Raw genomic sequence first — 19,556 nt, forward strand, 5'->3', positions numbered from 1 at the left:
CTGCCAGCAACCCACCCATTTCTCTTTGTTCCCATCAGAGTTTTCTTTCAGTCTCAGAGGCACTACTCACTCCCCTTTCTTTAAGATACTAAGTAGTACTTACTTGCATTAATATGTGAGATGTTAGGGACACTGGAATACCAGATGTAAAAGAAACATTTATTTGATTTTCTCATAAACACCTGAAATGACTTCTCAACTGCAAAACTAAAAGTATATGTGTTGGGAGTCATAGTTTATTTAGCAAGGTAATAGAAGTAACTGTGCCCTTCCTCTTACTCATTTTTTGTTGTATTCAATCTGTGTCTATAATTTTATACACTGCCTGAAGTCCTTTATTTAAGTAGGAGGAGCATAAATAATACATGCTCTAAAAGTCAGTGGAGAATATTGTTTAATGACCTGTGTTCTCAATTTTCAAACAAATCCCTGCACCATTCTAAAATCTAAAATACCACAGAGCATGCATTTTTTTTCTTCCCAATTTCTCACCCTTTGTTCTCCCTGAATCTGCAGCAATCCCCCACTTAGTTCATGTCCATGGGTTGTACAGATGAGTTCTTTGAGTTCTCTGTTTCCCGTACCATTTTTGACCTCTCCCCAACTATTTTATGCTTACCAATCATGCTTCTTCTTCCCTGTACCTTTCCTCCTCATTCCTCCATTTCTCCCCACTGAAATCTCTCCATGTGATCTCTGTTTCTCTGATTCTGTTCCTGTTCTAGTTGTTTGTTTAGTTTTTGTTTTCATTGTTTGTCTTTTCTTTTAGGTTCATTGTTGATAGTTGTGAGTTTGTTGTCATTTTGCTGCTTATATATTTTATCATCTTTTTCTTAGATAAGTCCCTTTAACATTTCATATAATAAGGGCTTGGTGATGATGAACTCCTTGAACTTAACCTTATCTGGGAAGCACTTTATCTGCCCTTCCATTCTAAATGGTAGCTTTGCTGGATAGAGTCATCTTGGGTGTAGGTCCTTGCCTTTCATGACTTCAAATACTTCTTTCCAGCCCCTTCTTGCCTGTGAGGTTTCTTTTGAGAAATCAGCTTCATTTTTTTGGATTCTTGTTTCTCCATTCTGTTCTGGTTGGATTTTTATTTCTTCCTTTTGTTCCAAATCATTGCTTTGAGTCCTGGTTTTCTTCCTGTCATTGTTGGTTTCCTGAATATTTTGTTTTACTTCATTTTGGGTATCTTTCATTTCTTTTTTCATTTTTCTTTTTTTATTAATATATTTATTGATTATGCTGTTACAGTTGTCCCATTCCCCCCCACACACCACTCCATCCTGCCCACCCCCTCCCTCCCACATTCCCCCCTATAGTTCATGTCCATGGGTCATACTTATAAGTTCTTTGGCTTCTACATTTCCTACACTATTCTTACCCTCCCCCTGTCTATTTTCCACCTATCATCTATGCTACTTATTCTCTGTACCTTTCCCCCCCTCCCCCTCCTACTCCCCTATTGACAACCTTCCATGTAATCTCTATCTCTATGGTTCTGTTCCTGTTCTAGTTGTTTGCCTAGTTTGCTCTTGTTTTTGTTTTAGGTGTGGTCGTTAATAACTGTGAGTTTGCTGTCATTTTTACTGTTCATATTTTTTGTCTTCTTTTTCTTAGGTAAGTCCCTTTACCATTTCATATAATAAGGGCTTGGTGATGATGAACTTCTTTAACTTGACCTTATCTGAGAAGCACTTTATCTTCCCTTCCATTCTAAATGATAGCTTTGCTGGATACAGTAATCTTGGATGTAGGTCCTTGCGTTTCATCTTAGGTAATGTAATTATGATGTGCCTTGGTGTGTTCCTCCTTGGGTCCAGCTTCTTTGGGACTCTCTGAGCTTCCTGGACTTCCTGGAAGTCTATTTCCTTGGGCAGATTAGGGAAGTTCTCCTTCATTATTTGTTCAAATAAGTTTTCAATTTTTTGTTCTTCCTCTTCTCCTTCTGGCACCCCTATAATTCGGATGTTGGAACGTTTAAAGATGTCCTGGAGGTTCCTAAGCCTCTCCTCATTTTTCTGAATTCTTGTTTCTTCATTCTTTTCTGGTTGGATGTTTCTTTCTTCCTTCTGGTCCACACCATTGATTTGAGTCCCAGTTTCCTTCACATCACTATTGGTTCCCTGTACATTTTCCTTTGTTTCTCTTAGCATAGGCTTCATTTTTTCATCTAGTTTTCGAACAAATTCAACCAATTCTGTGAGCGTCTTAATAACCAGTGTTTTGAACTGTGCATTCGATAGGTTGGCTATCTCTTCCTCACTTAGTTGTATTTTTCCTGGAGCTTTGAAGTGTTCTGTCATTTGGGCCTTTTTTTTTTTTTTTTGTCTTGGCGTGTTAGGTGTTCACCAGGGTGGGGTAACGCTGGTCGCTGTGCTGTGATGCTGTATGTGGGGGAGGTGCCCAGAGGGAGCAATGGCGCCCGCTTCACTCTCCTCCGGACTCCAATCTTTCACTCCACTACCCACAATCAAACTGGGCCCCTCTGGTGCTGGTTCCCTAGTGGGTGGGCTTGTGCACACTCTAGGCCCCTGTGGGTCTCTCCAACGACCTCTCCCGTGAGGCTGGGAGTCTCTCCTGCTGCTGCCCCAACCCCCACGGGCGTTTTCAATCAGAGGTTTGAGGCTTTATTTCCCTGTGCTGGAGCCCTGGGTTGCGCAGTCTGCTTCGCTCCCCGCCGTTTGTCCGGTTTATCTGTGCACGAATGTGGAGCCGCAGGGTCTGCTAGTGATCAGACTGCCTGCCCCGTTCGTCCCACACTCCGCCAGTCTCAGTCCTGCCACTGCAATGCGAGTCCTCTCCGCCCCGGTGCCAGTCTCCTGCCCCTCCTACCGGTCTGGATGAATGTTTATTTTTTATTTCCTTGGTGTCGGACTTCCTTGCCGTTGGATTTCCTGTCAGTTCTTGTTGTGCGAGGAGTCGCAGTGTGTCTACCTACGCCGCCATCTTGGTTCTCCCCTCTTTTTTCATTTTTCAACCAAATTCAATCAGTTCTGTGAGCATTTTGATTATCTGGGCTTTAAATTATCCATCAGATAGGTTGGCTCTTTCCTCATTGCTTAGCTCTCTTTCTGAAGCTTTGCTCTGTTCTTTCATTTGGGCCACATTTCTTTATCTTGGCACCCTCATTAATTTGTAAGGCGAGGGGGCCTTAGGTATTCCCCAGGGCAGGGCAACTCTTCTTGCTGCGCTGTGGTGCTGCCTGTGGGGAAGGGGCCAGAGAGGGAACAGTGCAGCTCGCCCGCTCCTCTCTACCCCCCCTTTCCAATTAATTCTAATGTAAGACTGGGAGTTTCTCCCACCTTGGCAACTGCAGTAGTCCACAGTCAGGTGTGAGTCTCAGTTTCCCGTTCAGGCAGCCCCGCCCACGTGTTCTGCTGCCTTGCTACAGCCATTTTAAAACCTCATTTGAAAGTATTTCCAGGTAATGCCATTCAGTTTTCATGAAATAAAGAAAATTGGCCTATTGAAGTTTACCAAAAGGTGCCAGCTGTGCACCATTCCAAGTAGTCTTTTGAGGACCAAATTTGTAGAGGTTGGCAAGTCCAAAAGAGGTGGGCCGGGCAGGAGGCTGGAGACCCAGGAAAAGGCTGATCTTGCTGGTTGAGCCCAAGGACAATCTGCTGGCAGTGCTCCCCAGAGCATGCAGTTCTGAGAAGGTCAAGAAGCTAAAGACTGGGTCTGTTATTTCTTATACATTTTTAGAATGCTGTATAAAATATCCAGTGAGGTGTTTAACTTAGGACTAAACATTTTTTTCCTGCAGACCCTCTTTGAATACAAGTTTGAATTTCTCCGTGTGGTGTGCAGTCATGAACATTATATTCCGTTGAATTTACCAATGCCATTTGGAAAAGGCAGGATTCAAAGATACCAAGGTAATATACCTTTATATATATATACTTAGTCTTTTTACTAAGAGAGTCATTTACTTTTAAGAAGATGAGAGAATTGACTCCAACATGAATGAGATTTTTTGTTTGTTTTTTTCATGGATGGATTAATTTTTTTCTAGTTAAATTTCCATGTTAAAAATATTGAATAACAATAAAAATTTTTAAAAATTTGATAAAATACTCTACAGGAACTTACTTTTCAGCAAACTTACCAGACTACAGATCATGTTAGTGTGACTATTTTTCATTGAAACATTCCTTTGCTTAAGCAATAGAAATCCATTTTACTTACTGCGTTTTTTTTTATTTGTTTCACTTTTTCTGTTTTCTCATGAATTAGCTTTTCTTTCACCAACTGTGGAGTCAAATGAAACTCCTATAGGTAGGTGTGGGGTATGATGCTTGCTTTCTTGCATTTTCCTCCTTTAAAAGAAAAAGAATGCAAGTGATTGCTGAAATGCTTTTGTATGCTATTTATCTAGGCATTCCCCATATACTTTGGTCAGTTTTTAAACTCATTATAAACCAGCGAATGTGTTCTTTCTATAGCTAAGAGATTGCAATAACATCTCAGGGAGGCATCTTGCTTTTTGCTCATGGGTCTTCTAGGATATTTCCTTAGAAGTAAAACAAACAAAATCCCTGCCTTACTTTAAAAATGTATTATTCCTCCATTTTCATAGCCCTTGTCCATCGTGATGGCGGTAACCTAAATCACTAGCAACACAGCTTTTCATATGCTTTTTATATTTGCATGTTGAGTCTTTATTAACTTTCCTGTATCCTCTTTAAGTTCAGCTCATCGTGATTTCTTTATCTTTACTGAGTTAGTCAAAGAAGTATGGTAGGTCTGTCAAGTGATCTTTACTAGTTTTAGTGCCTTGTATGTGCTCAGAATTGTTTTCGCTAAAGGAGAGCAAAAGTGGAAGGATGCCACCAAACTATTAATAACACCAAAATCAACTGACTCTGAAGTTCAGAGAGAAATATACAAAGGCCTTCATTCAGAGACATGAATGTATTCCCCCAAAACATACTCAGACTGACTTTTAAGGAATAGAAGAAGGACTGTGTCCTGGAATGGGTATTCATGCATTCAGCAAATATTTACCCAGTACCAACTATGTTTAGCCTCAGGATACAGTCACGGACAAGTGTCCATGTAAAAATGTCCAAACCTGTTAAGAATTTTTGTAAGATTTTATTTGAGCCAAACTGATAACAATTGTGGGGAAAGCATGATCTCAAACACTTGTTAGAATGGCATTCAGCAGTTTCCTTTATGATTATATGAAGGTAGAGATGAGATTAGAGGATAATTAACAAGAATATATGCTTTCTTAAGGATTGTTACCCTTATTTCAAAGGAATGTAACCTTTGAAGGAATGTAACCTAGATGCACAAAAGCAATGGATAGATCTGGCTTACGGCAAAGAAAAATCTTTTACTAAAGAAAGTTAAAAGGCTCTGGCTGGTGTGGCTCAATGGATTGACCTCCAGACTGCGAAGCAAAGGGTTCCTGGTTCGATTCCCAGTCAGGGCACATGCTTAGGTTGCAGCCAGGTGCCCAGTAGGGGGCATGTGAGAGGCAACCACACATTGATGTTTCGCTTCCTCTCTCTCTCTCTCTCTCTTCCTCTTGTTAAAAATAAATAAGTAAATAAAATCTTTTAAAAAAATGTATAGGCCTAGGGCATCACTACCCACCATGACCTGCCCAATTAGGAATTTATGGTCAGATCACCTGTGAGGTTACTTTCCGTAGAACCGCTTTTTCATCCACACAAGGATGATAATCCTTGGTTGTTTTACCTAAGGGAAATTTATAGAATGTTAGAGAGTGATAATGGCTAAGGACAGAAAAAACAAAGCAAGGAAAGGGGATATGAAATGAGGTGATGTTTGAGATAGGGTGACCAGAAATTGGTAATCTCAAGAAAATGAGGGGTTGAGCCATGAATGCTCATGGTGGAAAACATCCTGGGCAAAGGTAATAGCCAGTTACTCAGCATTCCCTGATCCAACCCTGGCCCAGCTATCTGGTCTCACTCCCCACTATCCCCCACATTTCAGAAACACCTGCTACTCCCAGATCCTTAAACATGACATGCCTACCCCTGACACACCTCAACCTCAAACCTTCCTGGGGTTGTCCTCATCTTCCTCCCCAGCCAAACACTCAGCACCTCCTTTGTGGTCCCTGCCAGGTCTCCTCCTCACTCTCTCCCAGTACCCCAACTGAAATTAATTGCTCTCCCCCTGCACTTCAAACCTTGTCACACCCTCACCTCACAGTCTTACCAGGCCTCCTATACTTAGTAACTGTGACTATCTTTTCCTTTCACCTGTCAGGGTACTGAGGACAGCTCTTTGTACCTAGTTTGTTGAGCAGTGAACGTGTGCTAATGGCCACCTTCTGCTCTGACCCAGCAGGGCCCAGTTGCTTATTGAGTGAAGTGGAAATCCTTCAGGTGCCCAGGAGACTGACAGAAACTCTTAGTAGAATGCTAGGTATTTGGTGACTAGAGGGACTGCCCCAGGCAGATGGGTGTGGGTCACTTAGTGATAATTTACCTTACATTGATAGGAATAAGTACTTTTAATCATTTTTTTCCCCTCTCCCTTTCACCGTCCAGCTGCCCCCACCCCACACGGGCAAATGCACACTTAAACCCATCAACAGTTTTCCTCTAAGTGGTTTATCTGAATTCAAGCTGTGAACTGTTATTTGGGTAAACTGGGCTTAATGTAAAGAGTGGACACTATTATCCTGGAAATAATCTTTCCCTTGCTGCTGCTAAAGGGTTTTGTTATCAGTGGAAAATGAGTTCTTGCGGTGTCACGAGGAAAAGAATTTCCTGAGACCACATAGGAGAATGTGGCTCTGTGGTAAACTTTACTGATGATGCAAAATGAACAGGGTTTCCCTCCTGGCTTCCAATGTCCCATCTCCATCCATCTTGCCATGAAAAGTTCCAGTCTCGTGTTCAGCAGGGCCAGGATGAAAGCCAGTGCCTAGAATTTCTGCTCCACATCAGTGTACAGTCCAGTCCAGCATCTGACTAGCTTAGCATGTGTTTCCAGCTGCAGGCTACTGCTATTGATTGCTGTGGTATTCAGGCTCTCGAGCCTGCATGTGGAGCCTGCACAGCCATGGGCAGCCACATGGCTATGGAGAAAGGACATGCAAGTACATGGGGCGAGTGTGAGTCATGAGTAACAGAGAGAGAGAGGGAGAGACCGGGCACTTCTTTGTCTCCCTGGAATTATATTAGTTTGGGCTTGGGACTGACCAGGTGCATTTTACCAAATGACCAATTTACCAGTTTAGCACACTTTGAATAAGTCCATGCCCCCCAGTTAGACTGACAGGCTTCTATGGTCAAGGACCTCCCCCTGCACCCCATAACAATCCATTTCCAGAGGGAAAGGGAGGAGTATTAATCTCCTTGACAGAACAATGCTATAACCCCTTCGGTGTAAAGCTGTAGCTTCCTGGATAAGCAAGCAGGTTTATGTTCCCCATTTTATTAACCTCAATGTTTAAGTACCTTTGCTCCTCCTTTCCCAACAATAATTAGCTAAATACCTATGGTAACATTTTCATGGGACTTGAGTCAGTATTCCAAAATACTCCTAAATTTAGGAATACTAAAAGGAGATTAAAGTCAAATGAGGGGCCTATAGATTTTCCTCTAATAGTGGATTCAGTATAAGAATTAAACTCCTTGAACTTCTGGCCAAGATGGAGACATAGGTAGATGCACTTTGCGTCCTTGCTCAACCAAAACAAGGACAACAACAAATTTAAAAACAAAAAAAAAACAGAACTGCCAGAAATTCAAATGGAAGTCCATTCGAATGGAAGTCCAACAACCAAGGAGTTAAAAAAGATTCATTCAGACCGGAGGGATGGAGATAGGCAGCCAGGCAGAGAGGACACACGGCAAGGTAGTGGCTGGCAGACCAGGTAGTCCCACATTTGCCTGTGGATAAACCGAGAGGAACAACTGGGGAGTGAGACAGACCATGCAACCCAGGGTTCCAGCACAGGAAAAGAGCCACAAAACCTCTGGCTGTAAAAACCTGTGGGGGTTGTGGCCATGGGAGAAACACCCAGCCTCACAGAAGAGTTCCTTGGAGAGACCCACAGGGTCCTGGAACATACACAAAGCCACCCACCCACCTGGAATCAGCACCAGAAGAGCCCAGTTTGCTTATGGGTAGCAGGGAAAGTGACTGAAAGCCAGCTGAGAACCCAGCAAGTGGCATTGTTCCCTCGCAGAGCCCTCCCACACATACAGGGCCACAACCAAGGACGTGGGTTGCCCTGCCCTGGCGAATACCAAAGGCTCCACCCCTTACTACATAACAGTTCTGCTGAGACAAAGAAGTATGGCCCAAATGGAAGAACAGATCAAAGATCCAAAAATACAACTAAGTGATGAAGAGATAGCCAACCTATCAGATGCACAGTTCAAAACATTGGTAATCAGGATGCTCACAGACATGGTTCAGTATGGTCGCAAAAGAGAGAAAAAAGTGAAGGGTATAAAGAAAAATATACAGGGAACCAACGGTGAAGGGAAGGAAACCGGTACTCAAATCAATGATTTGGAGTAGAAGGAAGAAATAAACATTCAACCAGAAGAATGAAGAAACAAGAATTCAGAACAATGAGGAGAGGCTTAGGAACCTCTGAGACAACTTTAAACATTCCAAGATCCAAATCACAAGAGTGCCAGGAGAAGAGGAAGAGCAAGAAATTGAAAACTTTTTTGAACAAATAAGGGAGAACTTCCCCAATCTGGGAAAGGAAAGGAAATACACTTCCAGGAAGTCCAGGAAGCTCACAGAGTCCCAAAGAAGTTGGACCTACTTTGGACCCAAGGAAGCACACACCAAGGCACATCATAATTAAGTTACCCAAGATTAAAGAGGAGAGAATCTTAAAAGCAGCAAGAGGGAAGGGCACCCAAAGGAGTTCCATAAGACTGTCAGCTGATTTCTCAAAAGAAACCTCACAGGCAAGAAGGGGCTGGAAAGAAGTATTTAAAATGATGAAAGGCAAGGACCTACACCCAAGATGACTCTGTCCAGCAAAGCTATCATTTAGAATGGAAGGGCAGATAAAGTGCTTCCCAGATAAGGTCAAGTTCAATGAGTTCATCATCACCAAGCCCTTATTATATGAAATGTTAAAGGGACTAATCTAAGAAAAAGAAGATGGTACAATATTTGAGCAGCAAAATGACAACAGACAACAAACTCACAAGTATCAACAACTGAACCTAAAAAATACAAAAACAAACTAAGCAAACAACTAGAACAGGAACAGAACCACAGAAATGGAGATCACATGAAGGGTTATCAGTGGGGAGCAGGAGGGGGAAGAATGGGGGAAAAGGTACAGGCTTAAGAAGCATAATTGGTAGGTAGAATATAGACAGAGGGAGGTTCAGAATAGTATGGGAAGTGGAGAAGCCAAAGAACTTACATGTACGACCCACGGACATGAACTAAAGGGGAAGAATGCTGGTGTGAGGTGGAGTGCAAGGCGGAGAAGAATAAAGGGGAGGAAAACATAGAACAACTGTAGTAGCATAATCAATAAAATATATTTTAAAAACTGAAAAAGTTTTGAAATCTCACAACCACTAAAAAATTTAAAATTTTTAAAAATAGAATTAAAATCCCTATTACAGCTTACTGAAAAGGTGTATTTCAGCTTCAGAGTGATGTTTAACTTTTTATTTGCCTTCTCTAAGTAGATTTTGCATTTCCTTGTATCTTTTCCAGAAGAGCTTTAATTTTGTCATTTAGCTTGATGATGATTTACTAATTTGTGTTGGTGTTTTGTCTGTTTTCATTTTAGTTTATATTCATTTTTTTATTTACTTTTAGAGGTACAGAAGTATTAAGATTATATTTTTTAAAAATCTACATTAATTAAATTTTTTTATTCAGTGATAATGAAGTAAATAGGTTATATGCTAACTTGTTAATTTTAAATCTGTTGTTTCTAATGGGCATATACAGGTATTAATGATCAGGTAATGAACTCATTTAGTAAAGAACATTTCAGTAGACCATGTATATTTATTCTTTATTTTATTACATGTTTGTTATCCATAGGCCACTTCTCTCTATAATACTATCAATTGTATGAAAACTGTCTAAATTTCATTTCAGTAGCAAAATTATATTTGTAATGTAATATATGTTGTTCTATATTCTAAAAATTGGTACTAAAACTATTCACCAACTTAATTATATAGGATGTAATATGCTTTAAAATCCACTACAATTATTTGTATTTAAATTTTGGTTTCATTAAGAGCTCCATGTGTTAAGTAGAGTTATTTTAGATAGTCAGACTTTTCCAGTTGGAAGCCAAGTCTTATCATCTGTTGATACACCCAGGGTGGGTTTGGTTATTTTATTCAAAGAGTGGTACATTTTCTTTAACTAAAGTGGTTTTTGTCCTCATTTCAGATCTCCAGCTTGACTACTCATTAACAGATGAGTTCTGCAAAAACCACTTCTTGGTAGGACTGTTACTGAGGGAGGTGGGAACTGCCCTCCAGGAGTTCAGGGAGGTCCGACTGATCGCCATCAGCATGCTCAAGAATCTGCTGATAAAACATTCTTTTGATGACAGATATGCTTCAAGAGTGAGTGGTCCCCAATGCAAGGAAATAGGGTTTGATAAATGTCCTTTATTTTAAGTAATACAGAGAAACTAACAACTAGAAAATTAGTGGTAACCACACTAAGACTTTTCTTTGTTTATGCCGTAAAGTCTAATAGCAGTCTTTATAGGAAGTATCTGAATATAAGAGACGGCTAGTGCTGGCTTAGTCTGTCATTAAAGTTTCAGAACCTGGGATAAACTTCTAATGTGTGCCTTTGTTTCAGAGCCATCAAGCAAGGGTAGCCACTCTCTACCTGCCTCTGTTTGGTCTGCTGATTGAAAATGTTCAGCGGATCAATGTGAGAGATGTGTCACCCTTCCCCGTGAACGCTGGCAGTGTACGTAAGCATATTCACATATATACAACCTGTATTTGTTTCCTGGGGCTGCCCTAACAAAATACCAAAAACTGGGTGGACAAAACAACATAAATTTATTCTCTCATAGGCAGGAGGTTGTACATCCAAAATGAAAGTGTCAGCAGGGTTGATTCCTTCTGGAGGCTCTGGGTCTGTTCCCTGCCTCTCTCCTAGCTTCTGGTGGTTGCCTGAAATCCTCGCATTCTTTGGCTTGTGGCTGCATCATTCTGATCTAGGCCTTTGTCTTCACATGACCTTCTCCTTTGTGTGTCTGTGTCTCTGGTGTCTGTTGTACTTTCCTTTTCTTATAAAGACACCAGTAATTGATTGGATTTAGGATCCAGGGTGACCTCATCTCACTTTACATCTTAATTATATCTGCAAAGACCTTATTTCCAAAGATCACATTCTGAGGTTCTAGATGGATATGAATTGGGGGGTGGGGGGCTTGCGGACACTATTTAATGCAGTACATACCTATTCTCTCTCTCTCTCTCTCTCTCTCTCTCTCTCTCTCTCTCTCTCTCACCACAAACAATAATATTGCACAGTACTTAGTAAACTGTATTTCTGGCTAAGATGAGGTCAATCAGTAAACCTTTCAACTCTTGTTAAAAATCATTATAAAATCATGCTTTTCTAATGTCCCAATATCTTGTAAAACATCAGGATCTTCTTTATATAGTCTACAAATCTTCAGCTCCAGTTCTGGTTGTAACATACAACACAGTCTTGGAAAAACCACCTCTTTGGGCTAAAGTCTCTCTCTGTAAAAGTAGAAAATCAAGCTGGATGTCAGAGAGCCAAAGTGTGTGACACAGGCCCCACCTTCAAGAACTGACCACCTTAATGTTTTGGAATTGAAGTTGACTAAAGGATGATCCCAGAAATTATCTCAAAACTTTTAAATTAGGAACCACCTGCCATTAATTTGGACAGATGTTACCAGCTCAGCAATTTCCTTTTCCCTTTCATTCTGGCTCCATGAGCCAGCTCAGCTGTTAATCTTGCCACTTTGTCATCTAGTGTACATTTAGGGAGTTTCTTTTGATCATTCTGTCCCTTTTCCTCAAATAGAGATGCATTATTTCATTTTTTTACTCTCTACCTCTGAATATGTCTAAATAGTAATACACTGAAATGAGCCATATTTATAGAATATTTTTTTTAGTTCCAAAGGGCATAAATTTTCACTGTCCTTAAATGAACTGCACCACACTAATCTCCCCCTATACAGCACTGTGTTTCACATGTGTATTCTCTAAACCTTTTCTAATCAGAACAAGTAATTCAGGGCATAATGCTACCTCTCTGTACTGCTTCAGTCCTGAGAAAAGGGAACACAGTTCTTTCCTTGGCTTACACCAAGTTAAATCTCTTTTGTGACATCTCTTCAAAATTAACATGGTTTCTTCACTGATTGGGAGTTCTATATGAAGCTCCAAATTTGCAGAGATTTTTCACTGCTGCTCTTGTAAATCACTGTTGGTCATGTAGGAGGGTTTCTGATGTGAGAGAAAAACTAGTGTTCCAGTTAGAAAGAACACATGAGGTTTTTTCCTGAAAGAAAAAAACATACCAAAATAATTTAAAGCAATGTTGGACATCAGAGCTCTGGAAAGGGAGAGGTGCCAGATCTTCTGGGGAAAGAAACGACTTTATGGCCGAGATTTCTCTACCCACCCTATCCCCACTTTAAATATCTATGCTCCCTTCTCCTTACTCTATCTCTGATTCACCTGCCATCTTTCTCCCTCATATCCTGTGGCTGCTTCTCCCACTCAGGCACATTTAACTTGTGAGGCTGTTCTGTCTTGTTCTAACACTTGCCCTCACACTTCCAAGATCAGTTGATGACTCTTTTTAAAATCATCTTTGATTGTTTCTTCTTTTTCTCCTCTTTGGCAGGCTGTGAAGGAGGATTCACTTATTTTGCCAGCTGTAAATCCATTAGTGACACCACAGAAGTCTGGAAACACTCTGGATAACAACCTGCACAAGGATCTCTTTGGTGCTATCTCTGGCATTGGTAATGCTCGGGGACCTTATCTGCTTGTCTGTAGTTTCATTCTTTAATCCGATAGTTTGTAGCTTTCAGATTTGGATTTTGAAGTCTGAGTTTCTGCTTGGACTATTGCTTTCCTGGTTTTGATAGTTAACAACCAAAATCCCTCAACTCTTCACTGAAATAAAGACTCCCAGATTCTCATGAATTCTGAATATAGCACACTTAATCCCATATTTGTACTGTTGGCTTTTTGTTAATGCTTAAGTTAATTTATTAATTTAAATCTATAAATTGGAGTGCTTATGCTTTTAGAAAAGGAATATCTTCGCAGGTATGTGGGAGGAGTATGGTAGGATATATTTGTAGTGTTAGCAATTTAGATGAAATGTGACAAAGTAATTCCTGAAGAGGATAGTGGTTTATGGCTAGAGTGCAATCCTAAAATTGATTTTCTGAAATCTTTCCTGGAATATTTTTTTGTATCTGAAATAAATTAAGAGCAGCCCCCATGAGGAGGAAAACAGATGGCATAAATCAAGATCCAAATGCCTGAGAAATATGCTTATTAGTTTCCTGTGTAATTGAGCCCCTGTGCCAATTCCTTCATAAAGAAAATGATACAAAAATGTTCTCACAGAATTTTCACAGAAACATTTTTATTCTTTATCCCTTTCTCTTATATAGCACTTGGAATAAATGAAACCTGTTGCAATCAGGACAGAACAAAGAGCAGTCCTCTTAGCTGATTAGTTTACAAAACTGTTATTTATGCTGAGTTTATATCCTTAATTTTTTTGTGTTGTTCTTGTTGTTAACATGCTATTTCATGTAAGTGATGAAACTGGGCAGAATATAAAACTGGAAATCTCATATTAATGCCTGAATTTATCCTACAGTACCAATACCAACCCTTAATCTTACTTATGTTCATATATATTTTTCATAGTTATACCTACTTAATTTGGTGTCATAAAGATTAAATGAGTTAATTCATACACAGTGTTCATACAGTGTTTCCATTAGCCATTCTCCTGGGACCTTTGCTCCGTCTTCTTTGTTTTGCTCTGCCCATGTGTCTAGCCACTGCTGTGGGATTAGAGAAGGGGCTGTATTCTAGAGTCTAGTCTGTAGTGGTTCACAGAAGCGGTTTTAAGTCAGACAGATGTGGATTTGGATCCAGACTCCGCCATTTACTAATTGGCATAAGCAGAATTTATCTCCTTTTCAACCTGTGCCCACATTGCCAAAAATAAGTCACAGTGAGGGACGAAGAGCTAATATGATGTGTGCAGTACTTGGCATGATAAACACTCAGTGTTAATATTTGACTGGTATTACAAAAAGCATAATTCTTTAGCATTATTCCTGTTTGTGATATGCTCTCAGTTGCCAATTAAATGAGTCCCAGGGAGTAGGAATGTGTTGAAATATTAACTCCCTGACCAAGTTATCTGTAGGATTCAAGACTGTGGAAATGCCCAAGTGAGACAATAAGACATGGAGTTAATGAAAGGTCTAGAGACAGATCCACAGGGGGAGCACAAGGCTAACCCTAAAAATTGAGAAACTGAGACAAATGTCACTTAGCTATACCATGGAACTGGCATTTTATTGTTTATTTGTATTATTGTCATTTTTTCATTATATTTACTTCTATTTTATTAGTATTTTGTTTATTTCTCTTCTTTATGTTTAGTTTTCTTCATTTTATTTCTCTGTTTAATTGCATTGTTTGACTGGTTTTCCTTACTCTCTCTGTATTGTATATTAATTTTCCTTCTTTCACTTCACTCCTGTTCCAATAACACACTACTCTTGATCATGTAATTTCTATTCTGGTTAACCAAATCATATATCTGTTGTCATATTATTGTTGTTCCAGTACTATTGTAAATAATTGTTGTTCCATACAATTCTGCATACTACATAGCAACCCTCCCTGATCTTAGCCCACTTTACTTTATTACTGAGCTTAATTATTGTTGCAGTTAACTTAGTTCTCTCTCACATCACACCTACTTTCTATCCTTTACTCTCACTATATGTTAACATCTATCCTTGCAAAAGCTCTCTGTTTGCTGGATTCAGCTCACAATCCTCCTCCCCTCTAACAAGAGTCTTATCTCACTTTCACCTTTCATAAAAAGTGGCTAGTTGGGTGAAATAACGTAGTTAATGCTATACTTGTCCAGAGGATCTTCTATATCTTCTGTACTTGTTGGTACTTTAAATCCCATAAAATACTCTCAGGCTGTCTTAATCCATTTTGCCTACCCTCTGCCACTGATCACATACAAGATTAGGTGGGAGCTGTGAACATCAGTATACCTGCCAGAGGAGAGAAACCGCCAACAAATGAACCACCAAAAGGTAAAAACCCAAGTGTACAACAAGAGAGCCCACCCACACAGAGGAAAGGGCAAACCTAGGGCATCCACACAAAGAGATCAAAGAGAACACACCACTGAAACACACAGAATTCCTACCATAGAAGTTCACCCTACAAAGACAGCTGGAAAAGCGAAACATCAGGAAGTGCAGAAATACACAGAAAGAGTCACCTAAAATGGGGAGACAAAAAAAAGAATATGCAGTCAAAAGGAAGGGAAGACTCCCCACTAAAAGAGCTAAATGAAATGGAAGAAAGCAAACTGTCAGATACAGAATTCAAAATAATGGTTATAAAGATGCTCAAGGAACTCACAGATAATTACAAGGAACTGAGTGAGAACTACAATAGTATGAAAAAGGAAATAGAAACTATAAACAAAAACCAGGAAAAATGAACAATAAAATCTCGGAAATTAAAAACACACTAGAAGGAATTACAAGCAGGCTGGATGAAGCAGAGGATCGAATCAGCGAGCTGGAGGACAAGGTAGAAAAAAACACCCAGAAAGAGTAAGAAAAGAAAAAGTGGCTCAGAAAGAATGAAGAGGTGTTAACGGAACTGTAGAACAACATGAAACATAATAATATCCATATAATAGGGGTACCAGAAGAAGAAGAAGAGCAAGGGATAGAAAACCTATTTAAAAGGTAATAATGGAAAACTTCCCTTATTTGATGAGAGAAAAAATCAAACAAATCCAGGAAACACAAAGAGTCCCAATTAGGAGGAACTCAAAAGAGGCCCACTTCAAGACACATCAAAAATAAAATGGCAAAATTCCAAGACTAAGAAAGAATCTTAGAGGCAGCAAGAGAGAAACAGGAAGTAACATACCAGGGAGCCCCTATAAGACTAGCAGCTGACTTCTCAATGGAAACACTCCAAGCCAGAAGAGAATGCCAAGGAATATTCCAAGTAATGAAACCAAAGGGCCTGCAACCGAGACTACTGTATCCAGCAAGGATGTCAATTAAAATGGAAGGTGAAATAAGGAATTCCCCAGACAAAAGAAGCCTCAAAGAATTTAGCTCCTCCAAACCACCTCTGCAAGAGATGCTAAAGGCACTGTTTTAAGAAAAGAAGAGAGAAAGAGAGGAACACAAGTACAAAAACATGGCAATGAATAAGTACCTATCAATAATAACATTAAATGTAAATGCTCTAATCAAAAGGCATAGAATAGCTGAATGGATGAGAAAGCATGACCCACACATATGCTGCCTACAAGAGACCCACCTCAGAACAAAATACCTACACAAACTGAAAGTGAAGGATTGGATAAAATATTACAACTAAATGGACTGAAAAAAAGCCATGGTAGCAATACTCATAGCAGACAAAAGAGACACAGAAGGTCACTTCATAATATTCAAGGGAAGAATCCATCAAGAAGACATAAACATTGTAAATATATATGCACCCAACATGGGAGCACCCAAATACATAAAGAAAATCTTGGAGAACTTCAAGAAAGATATTGACAGCAACACAATTATAGTAGGGGACTTTAACACCCCACAGTCAAACATGGATAGATCTTTCAAACAAAATATCAACAAAGATACTGTGGCATTAAACAATGCCTAAGATCAAATGAACTTAACTGATATATATAGAGAGAGCCTTTCATCCCAAAGAAGCAAAATACACATTCTTTTCAAATGCACATGGAACATTTTCAAAGACAGACCACATGTTAGGACACAAAACAAGCCTCAACAAATTCAAGAAAATTGAAATCATATCAAGCATTTTCTCTGACCACAAGGGACTGAAACTAGAAACCAACCTCGAGGAAAAAACCCCCAAACACTCAAACCCATGGAGATTGAATAGCATGCTATTAAACAATAAATGAGTCAACAATAAGATTACGGAAGAAATCAAAAAGTTTCTGGAAACAAATGAACATGAACTCACAACAATCCAAAACTTAAGGGACACAGCAAAGGCAGTCCTGAGAGGGAAATTTGTAGAGATAGAGGCCTACCTAAAAAAGATAGAAACATTTCAAATACACAGCCTAACCCTATGCCTACAAGAATTCAAGGCACAACAACAAAGACAGCCCAGAACAAGTAGAAGGAAGGAAATAACCAAGATCAGAGCAGAGTTAAATGACAGAGAGACTAAAAGCACAATTCTAAGGATCAATAAATCCAGGAGCTGGTTCTTTGAAAAGATAAACAAAATTGACAAGCCTTTAAGCAAACTCATCCAGAAAAGAGAGAGAACCCAAATATGCACAATCAGAAATGAAAGAGAAGAGATTACACCTGATACCACAGCAATACAAAGGATTGTAAGAAGTTACTTCAAAGAACTATATGCCAAGAAATTTGAAAACCTGGGTGAAATGGACAATTTCTAGAAAAATATAATCTCCCATAACTGAATGAGAAGAATCAGAAAGCCTGAACAGAACAGTAACAGCTGACAAAATTTAACATAATATTGGAAGTCCTAGCCACAGTAATCAGATATCTAAGAAAAGGGAATAAAAGACATCCAAATTGGGAAAGAGGAAACAAAACTGTTAGTTGTTGCAGACATGATAGTGTACCTAGAAAATCCTATAGACTCCACCAAAAAATTGTTTAACCTAATGAATGAATTTGGCAAAAGAGCAGGATACAAAGTCAATATCCAGAAATCAAAGGCATTCTTTTATACCAACAGTGAAATATCAGAAACAGAAATCAAGAAAAAAAATCCCATTGTTGTAGCAACAAGAAATATAAAGAACCTAGGAATAAACCTAACCAAGGAAGTAAAAAACCTGTACTCGGAAAACTACACAACACTGAAGAAAGAAATCAAGGAAGACACAAACAAATGGAAACATATAGCGTGTTCATGGATTAGAAGAATTAACATCATCAAAATTTCTGTACTACACAAAGCAATTTGTAGATTCAACACAATCCCTATTAAAGTATCAATGGCATATTTCACAGATACAGAAGAAACGTCAAAAATTTATATGGAAGCATAAATGACCCCAAATAGCTGCAGCAATTTTGAGAAAGAAGAATAAAGTAGGAGGAATCACAATACCTGATATCAAACTGTATTACAAGGCCACTGTAATCAAAACAGCCTGGTACTGGCATAAGAACAGATATATGGACCAATGGAACAGAACAGAGAACCCAGAAATAAACCCAAGTCCCCATGGTCAATTAGTATTTGACAAAGGGGGCAGCAGCATAAAATGGAGTAAAACTAGCCTTTTCAACAAATGGTGTTGGGAGAGCTGGACAGCTACATGCAAAGAAATGAAACTCAATCACCGACTTACACCATATGAAAAAATAAATTCAAGGTGGATAAAAGACTTAAATGTAAGTCCTGACATCATAATAGTCCTTCAGGAGAACCTAGGCAGGAAAATCTCAGACATTCCACATGCAGTATTTTCACTGATATGTCCCCTAGATCAAGGGAGATAAAAGAAAGAATAAACAAATGTGATCTCATGAAAATGAAAAGCTTCTGTGCAACTAAAGAAAACAGCATTAAAATGAAAAGACCACCAACTGCATGGGTAAACATATTTGCCAATGATACCTCAGAGAAGGGTTTGATCTCTAAAATATGTAAAGAACTCACAGGACTCCACTCTAGGAAGACAGACAACCCAATTAAAAAATGGGCAAAGGACTTGAACAGACACATCTCCAAGGAGGACATACAGAGGGCTCAGAGACACATGAAAAGATGCTCAGCATCACTAGCCATCAGGGAGATGCAAATTAAAACCACAATGACACACCACCTCACACCGGTCAGAATGGCCAACATAAACAAAGCCACTCACAAGTGTTGGAGAGGATGTGGAGAAAAGGGAATCCTAGTGCACTGTTGGTGGGATTGCAGACTGGTGCGGCCACTGTAGAAAACAGTGTGGAATTTCCTCAGAAAACTGAAAATGGAACTGCCCTTTGACGCAGCAATTTCACTGCTGGGATTATACCCTAAGAGTCCTGCAACACCACTCCAAAAGAACCTATGCACCCCAATGTTCACAGCAGCACAATTTACAATAGCCAAGTTCTGGAAGCAACCTAAGTGCCCATCAGTAAATGAATGGATCAAAAAAGTATGGTACATTTACAGAATGGAATACTACACAACAGAAAGAAAGAAGGAGCTCCTACCCTTTGCAACAGCATGCTGGGAACTGGAGAGCATTATGCT

General features: G+C 39.5%; 1 protein-coding gene across 17 annotated transcripts in view; it reads left to right on the top strand.

Annotated features, from left to right (window-relative positions):
* Positions 1-19,556, top strand: part of DOCK9 (dedicator of cytokinesis 9) — a 344,395-nt gene that overhangs the window by 246,835 nt on the left and 78,004 nt on the right. For 10 of the 17 annotated variants that reach the window (XM_045186630.2, XM_024578994.4, XM_053916340.2 and 7 more), the window contains exons 30-33: positions 3,773-3,884; positions 10,399-10,577; positions 10,822-10,935; positions 12,865-12,985. In XM_045186630.2, coding sequence (XP_045042565.2) covers positions 3,773-3,884; positions 10,399-10,577; positions 10,822-10,935; positions 12,865-12,985 — 526 coding nt within the window. Of the gene's footprint in view, positions 1-3,772; positions 3,885-4,242; positions 4,285-10,398; positions 10,578-10,821; positions 10,936-12,864; positions 12,986-19,556 lie in introns of all 17 variants that reach the window. The other 7 variants (XM_071220214.1, XM_071220216.1, XM_071220217.1 and 4 more) reach the window with 1 other exon arrangement.

This window comes from Desmodus rotundus, chromosome 13, assembly GCF_022682495.2.
Source record: "Desmodus rotundus isolate HL8 chromosome 13, HLdesRot8A.1, whole genome shotgun sequence".
Taxonomy (NCBI): domain Eukaryota; kingdom Metazoa; phylum Chordata; class Mammalia; order Chiroptera; family Phyllostomidae; genus Desmodus; species Desmodus rotundus.